The sequence below is a fragment of the Telopea speciosissima genome, chromosome 9 (assembly GCF_018873765.1).
Source record: "Telopea speciosissima isolate NSW1024214 ecotype Mountain lineage chromosome 9, Tspe_v1, whole genome shotgun sequence".
Taxonomy (NCBI): Eukaryota; Viridiplantae; Streptophyta; class Magnoliopsida; order Proteales; family Proteaceae; genus Telopea; species Telopea speciosissima.
Genome location: NC_057924.1, coordinates 19791530 through 19809536, shown reverse-complemented (window position 1 = coordinate 19809536; position 18007 = coordinate 19791530). Strand labels below are relative to the sequence as shown.

General features: G+C 38.8%; 1 protein-coding gene across 1 annotated transcript; it reads left to right on the top strand.

Annotated features, from left to right (window-relative positions):
- The first annotated feature begins 414 nt into the window (after nucleotides 1–414).
- LOC122640721 (sodium/calcium exchanger NCL2-like) lies at nucleotides 415–4144 on the top strand. Its single transcript, XM_043833965.1, has 7 exons — nucleotides 415–895; nucleotides 1024–1242; nucleotides 1497–1678; nucleotides 2366–2511; nucleotides 2599–2863; nucleotides 2949–3230; nucleotides 3896–4144. The coding sequence occupies exons 1-7, from the start codon at nucleotides 469–471 to the stop codon at nucleotides 4142–4144; spliced, it is 1770 nt and encodes a 589-aa protein (XP_043689900.1). The 5' UTR covers nucleotides 415–468.
- The last annotated feature ends 13863 nt before the right edge of the window (nucleotides 4145–18007 follow it).

Here is an 18007-nt window from a genome sequence, read left to right as displayed (position 1 = left end):
TCCCATCTCTTTTGGTTAAATGTTGTTCTACACAGATTCAAGAAGTAGTTGAACAGTAACATAAGGAATTGGAAAAACAAATCTATCACATTTAAATACGGGTTTTCTTCCCCATCACTATGCCTAGTGAAGTACAATGATTTACTATTTACCACATGACAGTGCATGGGTTAGTCCATGTGATAGGGGACCAGGCAAGCATCTCATTGACATCACTATTTAAATATTATAATTTAAAAATACAGTAAAAATTCTATAGACTTGATTTAAGATTTAAGAATAAAATTTGAAGACCTTGACTTTGGGTATTATATATTCAATTGTATCTCTCAAATCTCAACTTCCGGGTGTCTTTTTGATTTATAACTTCTTCTTGAAGACTTGAAATGAGAGAGCCAAACAATAATACTCTGTGACACAAGTCCCTGATCACAGCACTAGAAGAGCTGGTGCTGAAATTGGAGGAAGATGGCAAAGGCCAAAATGTTCTATTGTGTTGTTGTCTGTCTTATTTTACTAGTAGTACTGTTTGTGGGAGAGGGACAAAGCCGCGTTCTTATACATAACATTAGTTCCTCATCAGATGATCAACTAGTTTCCAATGGCATTGATGATCATCAATCTCATCCTTCTCCTTCCCTACTTCTTAAGAAGAGCCATTATTATTCTTCTGATGATCAACCCTCCTGTGAGCGCTTATTCAGCTTCCTTCCCTGCACTGATACCGTTGAAACCGGCTTGTTCCTTGTTGCACTCTATGGATACATGCTATTCATGGGTGAGTGTCATGTCACTAGTGGCAGAGAATCACTATACAAGATCATTGGCAATGGTTGGTATGGTTCTAGCCTCTTCCACATTTTTGGTGTTCTACCTGAGGCCACTGTCATTCTTTGTAAGCTCTGCTTCTTGTACTTTAATTTAATTTTCTCCAACAATTTGAATATGATGATGATGATGATGATGATGATAAAGAAGAAGAAGAAGATGATTTTGATTTGTTATATATTATTTGGTTGACAGTCTCTGGGCTTTTTAAGAGTAAAGAGGAGGCTCAAGAACGGGTATTCACCGGAGTGGGATTGCTGGCTGGTTCAACGATCACCCTTTTGACTTTAATATGGGGAACTTGCATTCTTGTGGCCAGGAATGATAAAACTTCCTCTTCCTCTTCTAATGAATCAGAAGTTTCATCTTCTCAAGACTTGCAGAATACAAGATCTATAAGATCCTTTTTGACTAGTATGTTTTCTTTCCCTCCAGAGACTTTTAAACTAATAATGATCAGGGAGGGATGAGGTAGAAATATTGTTAAGAGTAAACTTTTGCATTACATCTGCTATTAGCATATGCTACCCCTGATTGCTTATGACAATTTTATCTTCGAATCAAATTTTTTCCTTAGGAGATGGATGGTTAAAACCTAAAACTAGGTTCCAATAATCTTTTGTTATTGATGAATAAATAAATCATTGAAAATTTTTTCTATTCTACAGGTTCTAGGGTTACTACTGATAAGGAAACAAGTAAACTAGCAGCAATCATGGTTCTATCTATGGTCCCATTCATTATTGTGCAACTACCACAAATTTTCAAGTCTATTTGCTCTGATCATACTGTGATCTTGATTGCTCTTATTACTAGCATTGTCTTGCTTCTTTCCTACTTCATCTATCAGGTATTAAGTATTTTAAAAGTTTCAGCATAATTTCTGTTCTTTAAGTTCTGTTTTAATATTATACTTAAGGGAGCAGGGTTTCATCACACCATCACCCACAGAACCCCATTTTATCCTGACATATAACAGTATTTTAGTATCACGTGGCAGTTCGAATACCTCCAAATTTGGTGGACATTTTGTCCACATCAGTGTCTATCTGTGGACCAAATTTCAGATGAATCTGATATATAAGTGCAAATGTCATCATATTTCCCTTGAAAATTGCATAAAACAAAAGGAGAACTCAATTCAACAAGGGCCATTAAAAAACCAAGAAGAAAGCCTTATACCTAATGGGCTATATATCTTGAGATAGATCACAAAATTTTATCAAGGGCTACTCCATCTATCCAACAGTCAAAGAGTGTCCCAATGCACTAGGCTCTCACTGCTGCAGGGTCTGGGAGGGGCAAATGTACGCAGCTGGCTTCGCAAGAGAGGCTGTTTCCAAGTTTCAAACCCGCAACCAACAGGTTGCTATAGCGTAACTTAATCGTTCTGCCAAGGCTCTCCCACTATTTGGCTGGTAAAGGTTGTAGGGTGCATGATAGGAGGGGTTTTGGGGTATTGACATGATCACTAGGACATTTTCCCTATGTTTATTTTGTTACATAAACCTCCTTTCTATTTTGAATATTGTCACAGGAAATCACACCCTGGATTCAAATGAGGAAACTAGAATATGTGAAGCAAATGTATTTACTGATCGATATTTTGAAGCATATACAAAATAATGCCCTAGGAAATCTCCTCACCAGTAATGGTGCACCTAATGTATCTGCTATAAGACGGTAAATTATATTTTCCAATATTGCACTCCTTGCAGTATTTGAAATTCTGTATTCTATTGTTTGATCAATTTTTTCTCTTAAGCACAGGCTAATTCGGGCAATCGACCAAGATAACGACGAGGCAATATCAATCACCGAATTTCAAGAAGTACTCAAAGGACTTAAGATTGGAGATATGGACACTAAGAAAGCAATAGAGAAACTAATGAAGGAATTTGATGCAGATGGTGATAATAAGATTGATGAAACAGAGTTCATAAATGGACTCAAGAAAATGATGGAAACTGCAAAGAATATGGTTTCAGATAAGTACTCTGCCCCAGAAGATCTTCAAGATGACAAGGCTTACCAGGTGATTAGACTTAAAATTAGATTTTTTTTCTAGATCCCATTCAACTCTTATATATATAATTATGACATCCTTTGAATGACTACAGGAAATTTGGCAAGAAGTTGAAACTGATGAGTTAATGGAAAAGAACCATACATGGACTTTGATGAAAGCTGTATTAGAATTGTTGGTTGGAATGATCATCTTAGCTTTGCTTTCAGAACCTCTTGTGGATGCTGTTCAAGGCTTCTCAACTGCTGCAAAAATCCCTCCTTTTTTTGTTGCATTTGTAGTAGTCCCCTTGGCTACTAACTCAAGAGAGGCACTATCAGCAATTAGCACTGCTAGCCGAAAGACTCCGAGAACTTGTTCTTTAACTTTATCTGAGGTGAGCTTCTACCAAGGAAGGCCAGCTTCTATGTATCATAGCTAGAACCTAGTCATGTGGTTTCCTTAGACCAGCTTCTATGTATCATAACTGAATCACATACACATGGATAGGATAGATTATGAGGTTTTGTTATTTGCTTTGATGTCCATTACTTGATTTCTTTCTGTTATGTATGTCTCGAATTCTTGGACCCGTTTCGAAGAATGACCCGCTTCGACATTTTTTGTGGCGACTTGAATGGAACTTTTTCTGAGATTTGTGATGGTAGCGGAGCCCATCACTGATCTCGTTGGGGGTGTGGTTCGACCCGACCCGATGGATCGACCCAGATCCGATGGAGAAGTATTTATGTTCTTTACTCGCTTTATTGTAAAGAGAGGAAGATTTGGGGGTTTCAGGGAGAGAGAGCAGCAGCGCTGTTTTGGGTGTTCTTGAGAGTTCTCCATTGTAACTTTCTCCGATTTACATAGTGAAACAGCTTCGCCTTCACCCGTGGATGTAGCACACCATACTGGTGTGTGAACCATGTTATATCTCTGTGTCATCTTGCTTTGTTCTTGTTTCTTTTCGTGCTTTGATTGGTGTTTTGCTCTATTCTTTAGTTGATAAATTGCAAAAAGTCTGTCATCAATGTGTAGCTAACTTTGGAGCTGCTTGTGCAGATTTACAGTGATATCTTCATGAACAATCTCATAGGCTTATCTGTGTTTTTAACGATTGTTTATGCTCGGGGCTTGACATGGAACTTCTCAGCTGAAGTGCTAGTTGTTTTCATTGTTTGCATGGTGATGGGTCTTCTTGCAAGCTTCCGGCACACCTTCCCTGTTTGGACATCTATTGTGGCTTATCTTCTCTACCCTTTCTCTTTGGTACTAGTTTATGTCCTAAATTATAAGTTGCACTGGTCTTAATTATGTTAAGGACTATTAATTAAAGTTCTTTGGGGTTTAATGCCTTTGGAGATTGTATAGGGAGTAACCCAATATTCCAATTGCATGTCCTAAATTTGGGCTGATTTGGTATGATTTTGATTTCAATTTTAGATTGATTTCATGAAATAGTCAACAAATTGATTTTTTATCAAATGAAATTGAAATTGTTTTGGTTGCATCAATCTGAAATATTTCAAGAATAAGATATCCATTTGGTAGTTTAATTTCTAAAAATAGATTCTCTATATTTCTCTGAGAAAAATTTATTGGACGAGGGAGGTTCTATATTATGTAAAATCATTGTTCCGTTATATTGCACGGTTCAGGCTATACCTGTGTCCATCAATGGATCATTTGAAAGATTGATTGAAAATTGAACCCATGATCAATGATGGTTCTGCCATTTTTCCCTTGTAAGTGTTTAACTATATATAATGCGCTTGGGCTGTTAAGGGGAAAGTTTTCTTACTCCCGTGGATTGGGGTTCACCCACCATCCTAGGGTCATTATTACTCCCCCCCTTCCCCCCCACCCCCATCCCCACCTTCACCCAAATCCATCGGTGCCCATCCCAAGAATTCTTCCTTTTCCATCGGTGAAGGAATTCTAACTCCTTTGCCATGGGTGAAGGGAAACTATATAACTCCAATTGTTAATGTCTTGAACTAGGGGTTGTCACTTACTGTGATCATAAAAGCTTAAGCTTCCAAAGTGGAGATGGGCGCAAACAACCGCTAGTTTGGTTGGTTGGAGGCATTGTTGGTTGAGTGCATACTCCCCCAGGAGGTCAAGGGATCAACTCTCCTAGATTGCATCTTGTGCCAAAAAAAATGCATCTTTCTCTCCTTCCTTCTCCCCCCCCCCCCCCCTTAGTTGTAGATTGTGGGCTTGTCTTAGCCTTACCCCTTGGCCTATAGGCCCTTGAGTAGGATAGACCGAAAAAAAGAAGTGGATATGGGCTTAGAGTATGATGGTAGCCCGCTTTTACCAAAAAAAGACAAAAAACTGCAGTAGAACATTATGACCATGGTTTTAGGTATTGATATCCGATTGGCCTATCCATATTGATATGGGCCATGACCGATGCTGATACAATACTACTTATCGTTGGAATCTATTAAGAAGTTGGTTTTTTTATTTTTTATTTTTGGCCGACCAATACCGTCTGATACGTACCGGTATTGTATCTATATTGACCGTGATCGATACTTGATCCATTACCGTGAACTAAAACCATGGTTTGGAGTCAGGTTGTTGCCCTGATTAATGTCTCCAGATAGCTATATTTGGACTTGTGCCTCTAAGTTGCGGACTAACGGATGACACCAATAGGGGAGAGAGATGAGGTATCATACATGAGAGGCAGGGTCATTTCAAAAGAGAGAGAGAGAGAGAGAGAGGGGCACTTGTGCTCAACCATTTCTCTAATTCTTATATGGGAGAAAAACTATGGGATTGTGTAACTAACCTTTCTCGGGTTGTGGAACTTCGACTACAGGCCATGGGCTGGGCTGATCCTGACGTCTATGTCCAGCCCAAAATTGTTGGTCCAACATTTCAGCCAAAGCGTACCAGGCAACAAGTCTGACAGTCTAGCCCAAGAATAGCCTAAAAATATCGCGATAATTTGGCCGTTGTAACCTTGTAGGAGCCCATGAACTTGTCTCTTTGGCCATTGTACGTCCGTGGTTGTTTCCCAAGGTCTGCTGCAATCGGGTTCAGCGATGTAGACTATACTCTAGACTTCAGTAAACTCAATATGATGGGTTCCAATCAAGATTTAAAAACTTGTCTCAGTCGTCTCGATTTGATGTTTTGGTGAGTAAATAGTCCCAGCTGGTTTCGAAAATTTAGAGAAAGCTTGTTGTAGGTTTAAAATACATATATTTAAATTTTCAAATTAAAAAAAATAAATAAAAACACACATTTAATTTGATGTTTTTTTATTTAGACCTTTAGTTGGCAGTAAATGTTGGTCCTTATGTAATATTGCTTATTCTAGACATTGTTTGAGTGTTATGAGATATAAATGGCAAGTAAAATAAGTAAATTATGCAACAATAGATGAAGACTCATAATAATAAAAAATTATTTTAAAAAATAATTAAAAACTTAAAGTGGAAACTAAGAAGTACAGTGAATAATGCATATTACATAGGGGTGTAAATGAATAGTCAAAATCCGTTTCTGTATTCGTGTTCGTATCCGTTTAGCACTATCCGAATTCGTTCGAAAGCTAAACGGAAGCAGATATGGATAGGCTATAGCTATCTGAAAAACTATATTTACATGTAAACGGATAAAATATCCGATCTGTATCAATGTCCGTATCCGTTTAGCACTATCTGAATCCGTCCGATAGCTAATCAAATGCGGATGCGGATGCGGATATAGCACTATCCGAGTCGAATCCGATCTGTTTACAACCCTAATATTACATAGACACTCAAGTATAGTGACCAATACATATGTCATAGATACCCTAGTCTTCCATGTCCCAACAATACAATACTATGAGTTTTGACTGTCTGCTGATATGAATTATGGCACGCTGGATCGAGTTCAATCATGGTCTAATGGAGCCGACGTGCATTATCCTCCGTTTGCATGATATATGCATGCCACCTCATATTATTCAAGAATAAACAAAAATAGTCCTCCACAACTGCCCTGTAAATGGTCTCATCTACATACTACATGTAATCTATCTTAGGGTATAAGTCATTGTAATGTGAAGAACAAGTCATTGAACCACTTTCGTAAGATGGGAATGGATGCATGTATGGCTGGTGGGCTAGGTAGGAGAAGAAGCTGTCGACAAAGAACGATTCAATATATCTCTATAACTGTGAGTAGGCGTCATACTCAAAATTGAGAACAAGGGAAGAAGATGTATGTTTCCCAACGCTAGTGAAATGACCATATGGCCTGTACTTTGAGAGGAGGCTCTCTCTGGTAAAGTATGGAGCACATCAGTGCCCACTTCCTCTGTTATCCCCTATACTCATCCCTCTCAGAGTGCTAGACAAACTATCAATGTCCATACAGTCAGCATGTTCATTTACTCCGAACCGGCAACGATGCCCTCTCACTTCCTTACTGTTGCATAAAGAAAAAGAAAGTCATTATTAACTAAGAAGCATAAAAATAAGAAAACCAAAACAATTATGTAGGCACTTATTATTTTTCCCCTAACCCTTATATTTTTGTCATAATTAAAAATAATTTCTATAATTTTCTTTCAATAAAATATTGCCCTAATACCAAAAAAAAAAAAAAAAAAAAAAATCAAATATGGTACAACATTTGAAGTCTCATATGTGCTTCAATTGTTGTATTATATATTTCTTTTATTTTTCTAAATAAAAGAGAATATTATCCTTGTTTTGTCCTATTTTTAATACTTTTCATAATTTTGAAAATTAAAAATAATGATTTACTGACAAAAAATAATTTTCGATACCGTGAGGCCACAAGTCGGCCAATGATGATTAACATATATATAATTGAGCCCTATCCAATTTATATTAACCTAATTTTATCATATTTTTGTTGTAAAAAAATCAATTTTTTGGACCATTTTTTTTTTTTTGGGGCATCGTGAGGTCGTAGATCGGCCTCCAGTGTCTGACATATAAAAAAATCTACCCTCATACCACAAGTATTTGTCATATTTTGTTTCAAAAAAAAAAAGTTTTGGGGAAAAAGAAAGTTTACTTTTTTTTTTTTTTTTTTCGATGAGAAAAGAAAAATATATATATTACCGACAGAATTACACTGGGTCTAGGTCCTGACAGTTACTTCTATACAGATGAAAAGTTAAATTAAGAAAGTGTTGCGTAACATCCGCTAGAGTAAGAAAGATAGGCAGTAAAGTCCAAAATATAGGGGATTAGGATTGAAAAGTTAGCATATTAAAAACTGTGCCATTGGTTAACCATATATCAGTAATCTCTAACCCTACCAGGCATGCTTTATGCCAGCCCTCCAAAAAAGCCACCAGTTCTGCCTGCTGTACATCCTATGTGTCACAACTACCTGCATCTGTTAGAACACTTTGACCATTCACCAAAATATAATAATTCCACCGGGGTAATTTAAGATCTGGTTCAAAAATTCATGTGATCAGCAAGCCAAACATTTTGAAATTAAAAGGTGGTAATAAGAGATCATTAGAACTTAACGGGGAGGAGGAATTAAAATGTTGCGGTTCAGGTGGGGTAATCCCCATATCCAATAACCATCTGGAAACATTGTTTAAGACCAACTTAGGGTCAGCCGGAGCCTTGCACATCAGTACCTTGTTTCTTACAACCCAAATGAAATAACAAGTGATAATAAAAACTGAAAAAAACCAAACTAGAGAACTCCTATCCAGGTCGAGGGAGCCACGCAAAGAGACAACTAGATCGATGAAAGAAGGAGCAAAGAAATGCTCAGTTCTTTGTCCCAGAGGACCAGAAGCCCACACGTGCTAAATCCAATCACAAGATAAGAAAAGGTGCCAGATGGACTCAACACAAGAGCCACAGAGAACACATTGAGACTTGATAGCCATCCATTTCGAAAGAATGCCTCGAGTGGGGATCCCTGCATGTAAAACACGCCAAAAAAAGATTTTAAATCTAGGGTGAATTTGCAATTTCCAAAAAAATTTCCACCATTTGGAAGTAGAAGAGTTAGGGGGGGTTAGAGGTGGTTAAAAAACTAGCAGCCTTCTTGGTGGAGAACCTACTAATTGTAGTCAGGGTGCACCTCCAAGTATCATCAGAAGGAGAAATATGTATTCCAAGAATAGCATTGAAATTGTTAGTACGAAAACAAGCTAACAACTTGGAATAATCCCACAAACTACCATTAATTAGCAAATCTAACACTAAATGAAAATTGGGAGTGGGATGAATCACCTGGGGATAAGACTTACCTGGTCCTTCAGGGATCCAAGGGTCATGCCAGCAGGAGGTTGAAGAACCGTTACCAATACGACGGAAAGAGATTTTCTTAAGGTCAGATATAATATTAGCTATACTATTCCAAGTCCAAGATCCTCTTTTCCGGGCAACCTTTAGATCAAACAACGAGGTATTAGGGAAGTATTTGGCTTTCAATACCCGAGCCCAAACCGAAGATGGTTCAGTTAGCAATCGCCAGCCCAACTTGAGGATGAGTGCTTTGATCTGAGTCAAAGATTTCCGCAGCCCTAGGCCGCCAAAAGATAATGGTTTGCAAATTCTATCCCAGCTAACAAGGTGGCAGTGTTTTTTGTGTCCAAAGTCATTATTCCAAAACCAGAGGGAAAAAGAATCGAACTCTTGACAGGTATTTATTGGGAACAAGAAATGGGACATTTGGTAAGCCGGGGTGGCAGCCAAAATCGATTATCAAGACCCATCGGCCAGCATAGGAAAGAAGATTGGCCTTACACGATGCAAGTTAAAAGAAAAAACAGAAAGTTTACTTGACAAGGTTGAATGTAGTCAAATCTTCCTCAGTAAGTAGCAATTGATCTCATTGTAGTGATGTTATAACCCGTAGTAGTGTACTCTAGTAGTATGGAGGGATGATGTGGCAAAAAAGTAAGATTCCAACAATTTTCCCCTTCTCCAAGTCGAAACCAACGAAATAGTCGAGTTTCAATCAAAGTATGAAAGTGAACTCACGAGACAGTGCCTTTTTATATAAGGCTTTGTATTGTTTCGGCGTGATGGTACAAATAATACCGAAATATCATTGAATTTGAAATCTCAGTCGAGACTATGAATGTTTTATATTTCGTATGTAATTTCATTTCGAGCAGGTTGAAACCACCAAAATCTTGAAATTTCGGCAAAATTTCGTCAAGTTTATGGTGGGAAACATGGTTTTAAAACAAAGAAATTACTTGGATCTACAAGACATGAAAATTAATTAGAAAACAAGTAGATTTGTTTTTTCTTACACCTACTTGTCTTGTAAATCTTCTTATTTTGTAATTAATTTTTTGTATTACGTAGATGTAACAAATTATCTTGTTTTAAAACTCGGCGACGAATATTTCGTATACTTTCCTCTCTCTATCTTAAGTTAAGTGATGCCCTTAGATGAAATGAGGTGCAGTAGGTTACTATAAGGAAACCAAAACCTCCAAATTAACACACAAAGAGTATACTGATAAAACAACATTACATTTTGGGGAGAGTTAAGAGAGGAATCTGCATACCACACCAATAGGTGTTCAAAAAAGAGTATCATCCATGTGCGATTCACGTTTTCAAAGTAGGTTAGCGAAAATATAAAAAAAATTAATTAATGTGCGAGGGAAATTAACACTGGTATGACAATCTTTTCCCCACCATTTATTATTCCATGACTTTTAAATAGACTCTCCTACAACATTACACTCCAATTTACTAAATAATTGTTTACCCAAAAAATAAAAAGACTAAATAACTCTTTTTATTAATTCAAACTACACTCAATAGTAGGGATGTAAACGGATCGGATTCGAGCCATAGTGTTATATTCACATCCGTATCTGATTAGTTTTCGGACGAATTCGAATAGTGTTAAACGGATACGTGCACAGATACGGATCGGATATTCCATCCGTTTACATGTAAATATAGTTTTTCGGATAGCTATAATCTATCTGTATCCATATCTGTTTACCTTTCAGATGGATTCGGATAATGCTAAATGGATACAGAAATGGATTTCGACTATTCATTTACATCTCTACTCAATAGTGGCTTATTCTTGAGTCCAGATCCTCTCCGCCCGGCCAATGAGTGCAACGTGTTGTTGGTGAAGCTTGATTTGGCCCAGAAAATGCAGTTGAGACCTTCGGAGGGCCGTTTCGGCCTCGAAACGTTCTCGGAATGCCGAAAAATGACGGGGTTCTTTTGGCATGGAGTTGTGTCGGGCTCATCAAGATCTTCGAAATGAGTACTTTTGAGTCATGTGTTATGTTTTGGTCTGGCCCAGGTTTTTAGCATTTTTGGGCTAGGGGCATTTGTGTACTTTTTGGGGTTAGGATTTTTCTATATATTATTCTTATCTCTTTGAGATAGGATTATGAGGGTTTGTAACATTTCAGAGAAATAGTGAAACGTGTTTTACTGCTCGGCCATGAACGTAGCTTCTATCTTGGAGGTGAACCACATAAATCTCTATGTTGTGCGTTGTATGCTCTCTCTCTATTTTCGTTTTTCTTTCTACAAAACAGCATTCTAAGCGTTGTTTTCGTAACACAACGCACATCGGACGAATGACTCCAACCTTCCAATGTGCGTTGCTGCACTCACTGGCGAACTGGAGAAGGCACGAAAAATCACGGGAAAATTAAAAAATTCTTATCGTTGCATTGGTAAAACCTGAATGGTGTCATTTTTGAAGCCTAGATATGGTTTGAATGCATTCAATCCCCTCCCCCCCATCATCTCCTGATTCTGGTCCTGCAAAAGAAAACAAAGGGGAGGAGTGTGTCAGTGTGGTATAGGTGTCAAAACTCAGCCTAAACGGATTGGACTGACTGAAATAGATTGGTTCAGCTGGACCAAATCCTTATCTATTTGGTTTTGGATTGAGATTTTATGGAATCAATAGAAATTGAATCAGACTAACCGAATTCAACGACCAAACCAGAAATTGGATTGAACCAACTGAGATTGTATTGATAAGATAAGAAACTGTAAGTAAAAAAAATCACGATTTTTCCATTAATTTCTTTATGCATATATGTAAACACACAAAATCGGACAGGACCGAACCCGATAGTAGACTGATTAAAAACCATCGATAAAAAAGTTGGATCAAATCAGATCGAAATTGATCGAAACCGAAAACTTCTTTAATGGTTTGGTTTTGGGTTGGCCTGATAACAAATCAAACCGACTGATTGACACCCTTAAATTGTGGGATCTAGGCCCCATTGGCGAGGGGTTCCCCTCAATGTGTTCCCTCATTGGATGGGACCTCCAAATGCCTCAAGTGGAACAAAGAAAAATGGAACCCAACATATATAAGAGATTTTTTTTTTGGGGGGGGGGGGGGGTGGGCGGAGCGTGGTTTCTACGTATACGCGGGGGCCAATGGTAGCATGCGCATTGGCATCATGGGGGGATAGGATTTCTACCTTTCATGGGGTGGGACTATCATTGCGTCTCCTCTTGGGCTTGGGCAATACACTCTCCCATAGAGAACTTTTCTCTTTTCTGTTTTTTTTTTAAATGAAATAAGGGATTTTGTTTTTGTTAAATAATTTAGGCTAGGGGTGTCATGGGCTGGGTTGGGCCGGGCTTGACCTAAACCCTAGCCCAACCCTAAGAGACTTAACCTAAACCCAAGCCCAGCCCGACCTTGCCAGGGCCAAGCATACACTCAACCCAGCCTGACCCTGGCAGGATTTTCTCAAGCCTGACCCGGCCCTGATTGACCATGAATATGACCCAATTGTCGCACTAACAAAGCCCAATCACAGCCCAAACTATAAAAAAAAATTGAGTTTTTCGTTTTACAAAGAAGTTTCAAGACTCAAATCAGTTACCAATTGGTTACCATAGACCAACCTTGACCGTTGCACTAAAGCACATCTTCTATTTATTGTACAAATACATATTATATAATACGGGTTTGGACTGGCCCTGCCATGGTCAAGGCCACAACCCAAGTCCGGCCCAGCCCTGCCAGGGCCATGCAAATATCAAACCCAATCCAACCCTTGCTTATCCCCAAGCCCGACCTAGCCCTGTCCGGTCTCAGGGCGGGTTTGGGCGGGCTTGGACTGGCCGGGTTTTTTGACACTCCTAATTTAGGCTTTGTTTGGATGTCCATAAAAGTAAAAATAAAAAAGAAAAAAAATTTTGGATTTAAGAAAAGAGATAGATATAAAAACAAATCATTGCATTAACATATTTTTGTTTCATTATGTTTTTTTTTTTTTCTTGGCATTCCCTTCTATTCGCCATTGGTTTGACGTTAGAAATGACAATACACACGAATGGCATATTGATCCCTCTCCATAACCTACATGAGATTTTTTTTTCTGAAGAAGGGGAGAAGCGGGAGGGGGAAGAGGGAAAATCATCTCCTCCAGTTCCCCAATCCCTCTAATAAGGGGGTGGAACTCACTCGACCAGAGTGTTCAGGCAAGGATAGGGTGGTCATTGCACCCCCTGTTATGGGAATTGGAGACCTAGGCCAGGTAGAAAACTAGAGGGGATAATGATCCGAGGGAAAAAGAGGTGTGTTGGATAATAAACTAAGAATAACCCGTTTAAGAGATTGAGCAGAGTTCCAGCTTGGCTATAGATCTTACGTGCCGGTGATCGTACACCTCATAACCAATCATGTTTATTTTGTTTTCATAAATATCCCTCTTCCCCTTATAAATGGCAAAAATAGAAGAATCCGGATCAGCTACCCATGGGGTCAGGTCTGTCCCCACCCTTTCCCATGTGGGTAGCTGCTCTGAACTCAAAATGGAACTGGTGGATGCCTCTCACATTACAAGCTGGAAGAGGGCACTCAACCTGGGAAAATTATCAGAATCCCTCAACCTACGAAGAATTGAAATCCTATGCACGTACGTACGTTCACCTATACCTACGGATCAGACCAGCAAGGTTTTGCAGGGAAAGCTCTTTGACGGCGACGTATATGTGCGGTTGTTTATGGCGCTACGTGGTGCACTGCAAACCACAACTCTCTATCTTTTCAGTCCCCCGTTTCCAACTACCTACTAGAAACTACCTATCCAATAAAATCAAATCAAAACAAAGTTTGGTGATACCGAGTACCGACTATAACTCCATGACCCTTCAGATATTTTATTGCCGACAGAGAAGAAAAGAAAAGAAAAAAAAAAGTAAAGATTCCACGCGATATTTTTGATTGCTTCTGCAGTTTTGTTTTGAAAGAAAGTTATCCGACAAGTGGCATAGAGAACCCTTACCCACCTACGAGGTGGGGTAAAATGTCATACATTAGAAGTCAAGAAGTAAATTTTCATGAGAGGAAGAGATAGAGATAGATACATAAATGCTACTATGCTAGAATACCTTATGCCAAGCGGTTCAAAGAACTTTTTCTCATTTTATAATAAATTTGACTCATAATAAGTAATGATCCGATGGAAGAGACGATGAGGTGTTTGGGCATCGAAATTGGAAACCAGATGAAGTAATACAAGTGTCTTTTTTGGCTTTCTATGAGTTTTCTAATGCTCAACCTTTTGTGTCTCTCCGAGTGGATTCTCCTACTCTTTCGAATGCTGTGTCGTTTTCAATTGCTCTTCCATTAGATGTGGTGAAGATCAACTGTGATGTTAGTTTACCATCAAACAAATCATGCGGTGGACTTGGCATTATATGTCGTGATTGTCATGGAAAACCTCTTCATGCTGTGTCTATTCCCATGGTTTTCAACTATTCTACAATTGAGAAGGCTTTGGCAATAAAATCATCACTATTGGAGGCTATTTCGGAGGGTTACAATCGTGTACAATTGGAGTCCGATAATAAGAGCATCATCACTTATCTACAGGGATGTTTATCTTCGTCATCGCTTAACCTCCGTCCTATTTTGGAAGATATTATTTATCTTTCCTCTTGTTTGAAAACATGTAGTTTTCTTTTTGTTTCAAGGGAGAATAACAGTTGGCTGATTCCTTGATAAGAAAGGCCCTATCGGTGATGTGTATGATAGTTTGATCCATTTCTGATACATGGATCTTGGAGTTATGTAATCTTCAGTCATGAGTTCTCACGTTACTAAATAAAATGCTATTACCAAAAAATAAAAAAACTGCATGAGATGCCGCGTTGCCATTTTAGAAAACCCTCTCCCTTACGAAATAAATCCTCTGTGCTTTAGTTTTTTCTGTCCCTGAATTTACAACTGCGGCTTAGGATGCTTGGTATCACTCGCAACCATGTATCATCGCCTATATTTATCCTTTTAGTTGATGATGGGCACTGGGCAGATTGCTGAAATTTTACTTACAGCTACGCTTTACTGCTCTCAATCTCAAAGGATTAGTGTTTAAAAGTTTGGAATCGGGATTCGAATTAGTTTCGGCTGATTCTGATTTACATTGGATCGGAATTGGACTAGATTGGTCCAGATAAGCTTGGTGAATCGGTTTGGTCAAACCTGGTCATTGTGAATCATTTTTTTTTTATTTTCTGTTTCATATAAAAAATAATAAAAATCATAAAAATATACAGATAATATGAAAAACAAACACCCTAAACTCATACCAATGACTTAATGACTCAAGAACTTTTTTCCAATGCAAATTTGTTCAATGTGTGTAATCATTCCAAGCTATTATTCACTTTGATTGGGGTGATGTTGAATGTTTCAAACCATTACTCATTGAAGATACGTTTATGAGATATGGTGAGACGATTTTCATTACAAAAGATTTTTTTCCAACCTGCCCTATCAATGAAGATTAGCGATACTCTTTTAAGATTTGTGATTGGAATTGATGATTTTCTCACAACTTCGTCAAAACTAGGGGTGTAAGTTTGGCCTTGTCGGCCTAAACCCACCTTAAGCCTGAATAGGGCCTGGGCTGGATTTTTCAACCCTGAGGGCAGGTTAGGGTTGAATTTTTAAGCATGGGGTCAGGGTCGGGCTGGGCCAGGGTTGAGGCCTCGGGCTAAGCCCAATCCTACCCGACACAACCCTGTGTTAAGGTTATGCATTACAATTTATTGATTACATTTTGAAATTTTTGTTATGTAATTTATCTATTGGTTTGCCAAAAGAACGCTAATTATCTACTGAACAAAAGTATTTAAAATTTTAAGATTGGGTCTAAGTTTTTAATCCAAAGAAAAAATCTAATAGTCAATTGAGTATGAAACAATCCAATACTCAACCACATGAGACTGGTCAATCAGGGCCAACCAGGCCCGCAAAAATCAGGGTCAATCCAATCCAATCCAACCCAACCTGGCCCGATCAAGGGCAATTAGGGCCGGGCTGAGCCCGTTAGGGTTGGGCTTGAGCTGAGATATCTCAACCCAACCTAGGGCTGGGTTGGGCTTGGATTGAGCTTAGAGGACTCAGGGTTTTGGACTAGGGTTTTAAAAAACCCTGCCCAACCCCGCCCTATTTTTTTTTTGGGGGGGGTAATGATCCGACCATATTTCACCCCCTAGTCAAAACTAACAATTCTATAATAACTCAGTACAACTTGTTTTGTGTCTTGTCTATTTTTTTTTTTTTTTTTCCGCATATATCAAAATACGATTTTCCAATGATGGTATCCAAAAGAAATCATAGATTTTAGCAAAAATTATCCTATCAAGCAGTGCACCACACTTGAGAATCCAACCGTAAAAGCATGGATAGTGATGTTTTTTTATAGGGGCACTGTTCTCTGTGCTGCAGCGCAGCCTGCACCCAGGCACATGGGAGTGGGTGCAATGACTACCCTGCCCCCTGCATAGGCTGCCCATGTGCTTGGGAGCAGGCTGCACTGCGGCCCAGAGAACATTCTTCATTTTTTATATTCTCAAGTATTGAGTGGATGGTTGGATTCTCAAGTGTGGTGCACTGGACACTTGCACTGCACTTAGAGAAGATAAAAATCAAGATATAAGCTGTATACATAAGATCCACACGATACTCTGTGGTCTGTAGTTTGACTGAGGACCCCACATGTTGGTGTGGAAGCTTTTCAAGCTCAGGAAGCGAGCGTTGAATAAAAATACCATCCCTCAACTGTCATTCAAGTTCAAGTTCCTTTCAACTGTCAAACTCTCCACTTATTATTGTCTTATTCAGTGGTTCGTATCTCTTGCCCATAGTCTATCTAAAATATCATTTCATCGTATGAATCATTATCCTCTCCTGTTACAGCACGGTGTTGTACTGCATCGCGCGGCGCTATAGAGGCCATGTGGTACAACAGGCCCCACATGGTGCACATGGTCTCTGCAGCCACACGATGCATTACAGCACGGTGCTGTAACAGGAGAGGATAAAAATTCGTCTTTGACCCGTGTTCGTTGCTATCTTTCTTATCTTTGACTGATTGGCTCCCTCCTTATGAAATAATTTAAAAATAAGTTGAAAATCTAGACCACTTACTGGGCCCCACAACCAACCTCGTATGCACGTTCCGTGATATAGAGGCCCACCATGGTATCTGTCAATTTGGAAATCGTTATGAAATCGGATTGGTATCGGCACAGATCGACCATATGAACAAATTTATCCCTAATTCTTCCTTTAAAAAATTGGATTTTGACCATTTTACCCCTTATCCGTACTATGTTTTTGATACGGTATCGGCACAGTATCGGGGTTGGTCACTTTGCAAAATCGATATGTATCACCCGATACCTCAACCATGGGCCCCATAGAATCATAAGAAAGAGTAGAAATGTTTCTTGTGAGGACAGATAGGGTAAGGGTATAAATCCGTCTAGAACCGGGTATTCTATTCGGTTCCAAAGAGTGTTTGTGTGGTCTAGAATCGGACCAAGTCCTACCTCGGTTCTAAAAATCAATATTTGTACAGGATTTGTCCGATTCCGATTCCTATTTGGTTTATATATATATATATATACTAGGTAGATAGGAAAATGGTTATCCCCCTAGAGTTTTTTTTTTATGAAAGTGTAATCACACAAATAACACACTAATACCAAAAGGTTAACCGACTTTTAGGACCGTGGAATGGCGGATATACACAACACACACCACACTCACACACCCGATGTGGGACTAAACCTTATCCCTATAGAGTTACTAATCTTAGATCTCCGGAGAGTTTTTTTTCATAAATCAAACAAACCACACCCCAATCCCAAAAGGTTAACCAACTTTTAGGACCTTGGAATAGCG

Excerpts from the sequence above, each read along its gene's own strand:
- LOC122640721 (XM_043833965.1), top strand. The coding sequence starts at position 469 with ATGGCAAAGGCCAAAATGTTCTATTGTGTTGTTGTCTGTCTTATTTTA. Across the intron at positions 1,679-2,365 it reads TTTCCTACTTCATCTATCAG|GAAATCACACCCTGGATTCA; the intron begins GTATTAAGTATT and ends ATATTGTCACAG. Across the intron at positions 3,231-3,895 it reads GTTCTTTAACTTTATCTGAG|ATTTACAGTGATATCTTCAT; the intron begins GTGAGCTTCTAC and ends CTGCTTGTGCAG.